The sequence below is a fragment of the Castanea sativa genome, chromosome 9, assembly GCF_040712315.1.
Source record: "Castanea sativa cultivar Marrone di Chiusa Pesio chromosome 9, ASM4071231v1".
In the NCBI taxonomy this organism is placed as follows: domain Eukaryota; kingdom Viridiplantae; phylum Streptophyta; class Magnoliopsida; order Fagales; family Fagaceae; genus Castanea; species Castanea sativa.
Genome location: NC_134021.1, coordinates 17,625,977 through 17,629,501, shown reverse-complemented (window position 1 = coordinate 17,629,501; position 3,525 = coordinate 17,625,977). Strand labels below are relative to the sequence as shown.

At 32.9% G+C, this 3,525-nt stretch overlaps 1 protein-coding gene across 1 annotated transcript; it reads right to left on the bottom strand.

Moving 5' to 3' along the window:
- Positions 1–501: 501 nt before the first annotated feature.
- Positions 502–2,184, bottom strand: LOC142610109 (transcription factor bHLH61-like). The gene is made up of 4 exons (XM_075781828.1): positions 2,043–2,184; positions 1,775–1,900; positions 1,495–1,665; positions 502–949 (listed from the first exon to the last, which is right to left on the bottom strand). Exons 1-4 carry the CDS (start codon positions 2,118–2,120, stop codon positions 869–871), a joined length of 456 nt encoding a protein of 151 aa, XP_075637943.1. The 5' UTR covers positions 2,121–2,184; the 3' UTR covers positions 502–868.
- Between the last annotated feature and the right edge of the window lie 1,341 nt (positions 2,185–3,525).

Below are 3,525 nucleotides of genomic sequence, written 5' to 3'. Positions count from 1 at the left end.
CATGGTGGCATTAAGTTTGTTACAAAGGAAACCTGCAAATATACGGTACTACCTGTAACACTAGATGTCACAATTTTGATTTAAAGTGTGAATCTGGTATATGCTCTTTTATCATGGAAAAATTAATTGAACATTTTTATTTTTTGGTTCACATTGTCATTCAATTTAATGTTTATAGGAATTCAAACTTACTACGTTTTACTACAAGATAATATACTATGTTTCCAGTTTTATTACTTGAACGTAGTCTTTCGGGATTCAAATTCTCAAAAGTTGTTAGGATAACTCTATCGTAGATTAGTTTCTAAAACCTCATTTATCTGGTTTAAAATTTTAGTTTAATTAGATTTTCTACCTCATTAATAATTTGCTTAGATACTAACATTGATGATGCGACAAATTCGATCATCTAATTTTAAATGGATGTTAAATTAGATACAAATAAGCATTCTTTGATTCAAAGATGATAGCATAACCCGATTAAAATTCTTCAAGACCTGCATTAAGAAGCTACTTGTTCGGATTATCTTCAGCCATGAATATGAGGCATGGCCAGAACTATAAAATATAAGGCTAGGTGTTAATCAAATAACTCAATGAAACCAACAAACTCACAATTTTATCACCAAAAAGGCATACTAGGTTTCTTCACCATCAATGCCCAATGCTTGTTTTGCACCAAAATACTAAGTTTCTGGCTTTTGGCTAATTGGCTTACTATGTTCTTGACACTGTTTGAGAACTTATAATATCAACAATGCATAAGCAATTTTGCTTTAAGCAGAAGATCTTAGAGTTCCCTTGGGTGGATTATTTTCTTCAGCCCTACACGAACAGGGCAGAAGAGGAAGAAGCAAAGAGTGATGGGTTATTCTTGCTCTTCATTACAGCTCTTGATAGCTTCCAACACAGCTTGTTTCACCACTTGAGCATCTAAGCTGTCACGATTCTGCAAAAATAAGAACATTCATCTAATTCATTTAATAATAGAATAAGAGAGAAAGGAATTATTATAAGTATTACTATGCAAATAAATTGTCACTCGCACAATCTATCTATAATAGTGGCTGCATATAAGATACAGATATAGATTAAAAGAATTCAAAAGTACTAATAAATTGAGATTAGTTCGATATAGATATCACTGAAAATTCATATATATATATATATAAGCATCATATATGCAGCCATATACATGCAATCACAAAAATAGGTGAAATGAATGCCAACCACTCATTGAAGCCTTCGTACACACAATCAGAAAAACTTGAATTGTGTGGCTCACACCATATTTAAGTTCACACGTGATGTTCCATATTATTTTTATATATTTATGCCCCTTTTAAAGAATAAATAAATTCACAAATATACAAAACCGCAAGAGAATCATATATATGTATTTATAAAAAAGTTGATATAGGGAATAGTGTGGACTATGAATTCCTTGTGTGTATTAGTCCATATAGAACACAAGAAAGATATGGTCTTCCTTACTTCTCCACCAACAGCTTGTAACTGGAAAATATCTGAACAAGAAACCCTAGCATCGAGCACTTCAAGACCCAGCTCCTCAAATGCTTCTAGTATTGAGACTAGCAAACCAGGACAATTTTTTTCTGAAAACACATTAATAAGGAAACCCCTTTCTAGGGTTTCCACAGTAACCTGCTCAAAGTACAATAAAATTAATAGTGTAAGTTGTTTTAACAGGTAAAATATGATTCACGAAAGATATTAATTGGATACAATAATTGAAATTAGAATATATATGTACCGCAGGCAATGAATTTTGAGCTTTTGAACTTTGTGAAGTTCCAATATCTTGATTCAGTCTTTCCACTTTTTGCTTCAACTCATTTATATACTTGGATGCATCTACTATAATTGAAGCTTTGCTCAGCTGCCAAAGACACAAATCGGAGCAAGAAATCAAATAATGAAGAATTATAGATAAGAATATTGGAGCATCAAATTCCAGGAGCACCCCAAGAAGAAGAAGAAGAATATATTGAAGGCCAAAGCTGTTGGAAAATAGTTATTACAGCATTAGAGTTGGTGGCAGCACGAAGCTGTTGCAACTTCTCATTTAGCGCTGCTCTTTTATGCTCCCTAGAAGCCATGCTTTTTCTGCCTCTTATTTTTATCCTCCTTTAGGCTTTGGGGAGGGGGGCTTTTAAAAGGGGGTCTTGAGCTCTCGAGCTGCATGAGAGTGCCTCTATTTTCCCACTATAAATTATTATTGTACTTAAATTTACGAAATTGACCTTCGATTCTTCCTAAATTCTCTTAAGTTAGCTCATGCCATTCTCAATTTTCTTTTGTAGAAATGCATCTTAACATATGGTTAAGTACTTATGATCTAGACAAAACGACTGACACACTAAAAAAACTAATTTTGTCCCACACTGTATATTATGTTCATTGAACTATACAAGTGATCATGAGTAGTTTCAATTCTAACTTGACTACTCCTTTTAAAATATAACATACATGTATATGTTCAATTTACTTTAGTTGCCACAAATGGTGGTATCAAAGCTAATCTAGTAATGTAGTGGGGGTGGGACCTTGAAAGGATGGTTAACTTCACAATAAGATATTGTGTTGTTAGGTGATTTGTTGAAACCTTTAAGATAGACATAACTCTTTCTAGAGCTATAATCTCCATGAAGTGTTGTATGCTAGTCTATAAAAAGGGTATAAGAGATCATGTAGGCTATTCCATTCCTCGCTTGAATGATACTTTCATATGAAATCATCACCCTCACAGGATTGTTATCGTTTTGAAACTAACAAGTTACCCAACCTTAATGGTCTTAATAACATTGAAGTATTGAGTTCAACCCTCACCAGGAAAATTTTAGTCTTACTTTCCAAAAAAAGAATTCATGGATCGAGAATTATATTGAAAATACCAAATGACATTATTGATATATTATACCATTTTTCTCCCATCTTTATAATATTAATTAAATTTCATGAGTTTCAGTTAGAAATATCTGTAAAGTTTTTTGTCTCTCTCTTATGTCAAAGAATATAGAATAAATTTTTACTTCAGGGATGTTGGGGTTATCACAAATTTTCATCTTTAGAATTAACCACTAGTTCAGATGCTATTGATGAGAATTCTTAGGATTATGAAGAGAATTGATAGGTTAAACTTTTTCCCTCTTTCTTGTGACTTGTGATAGAGCAAACTCGAAATCGTTTTCCAGTTTTCACATTTGGGGTTATAAGTTGACCTTGATCAATAACAGTAGCAACACAAGATAGGACCCTATCTAGAATTAGAAATTTGTACAAAAGAATCCGTATAAATTGTCAAATCTAATCAAATATTCACTAAAATAGTTAAGGTTCATGTCACATGTATATATACATGCATGTCCTAACATTTGGCAGAAACCGTGACCATATATGACATAAAATGTCTGTAGATTCTCTAAGGGTGATCATGAGGCATGAAGAGTGATGCACCGTGACTGGTGTGTCATGGGAGTGTGGGGGCTAGAGCTAACGGAGATT

Bases quoted from the DNA above. Each gene is read 5' to 3' on its own strand.
- LOC142610109 (XM_075781828.1), bottom strand. From the start codon at position 2,120: ATGGCTTCTAGGGAGCATAAAAGAGCAGCGCTAAATGAGAAGTTGCAA. The intron at 1,901-2,042 runs GTAATAACTATT...TGTCTTTGGCAG, and splicing joins CTGCCACCAACTCTAATGCT to CTGAGCAAAGCTTCAATTAT. The intron at 950-1,494 runs GTAAGGAAGACC...TTATTTTTGCAG, and splicing joins TACAAGCTGTTGGTGGAGAA to AATCGTGACAGCTTAGATGC.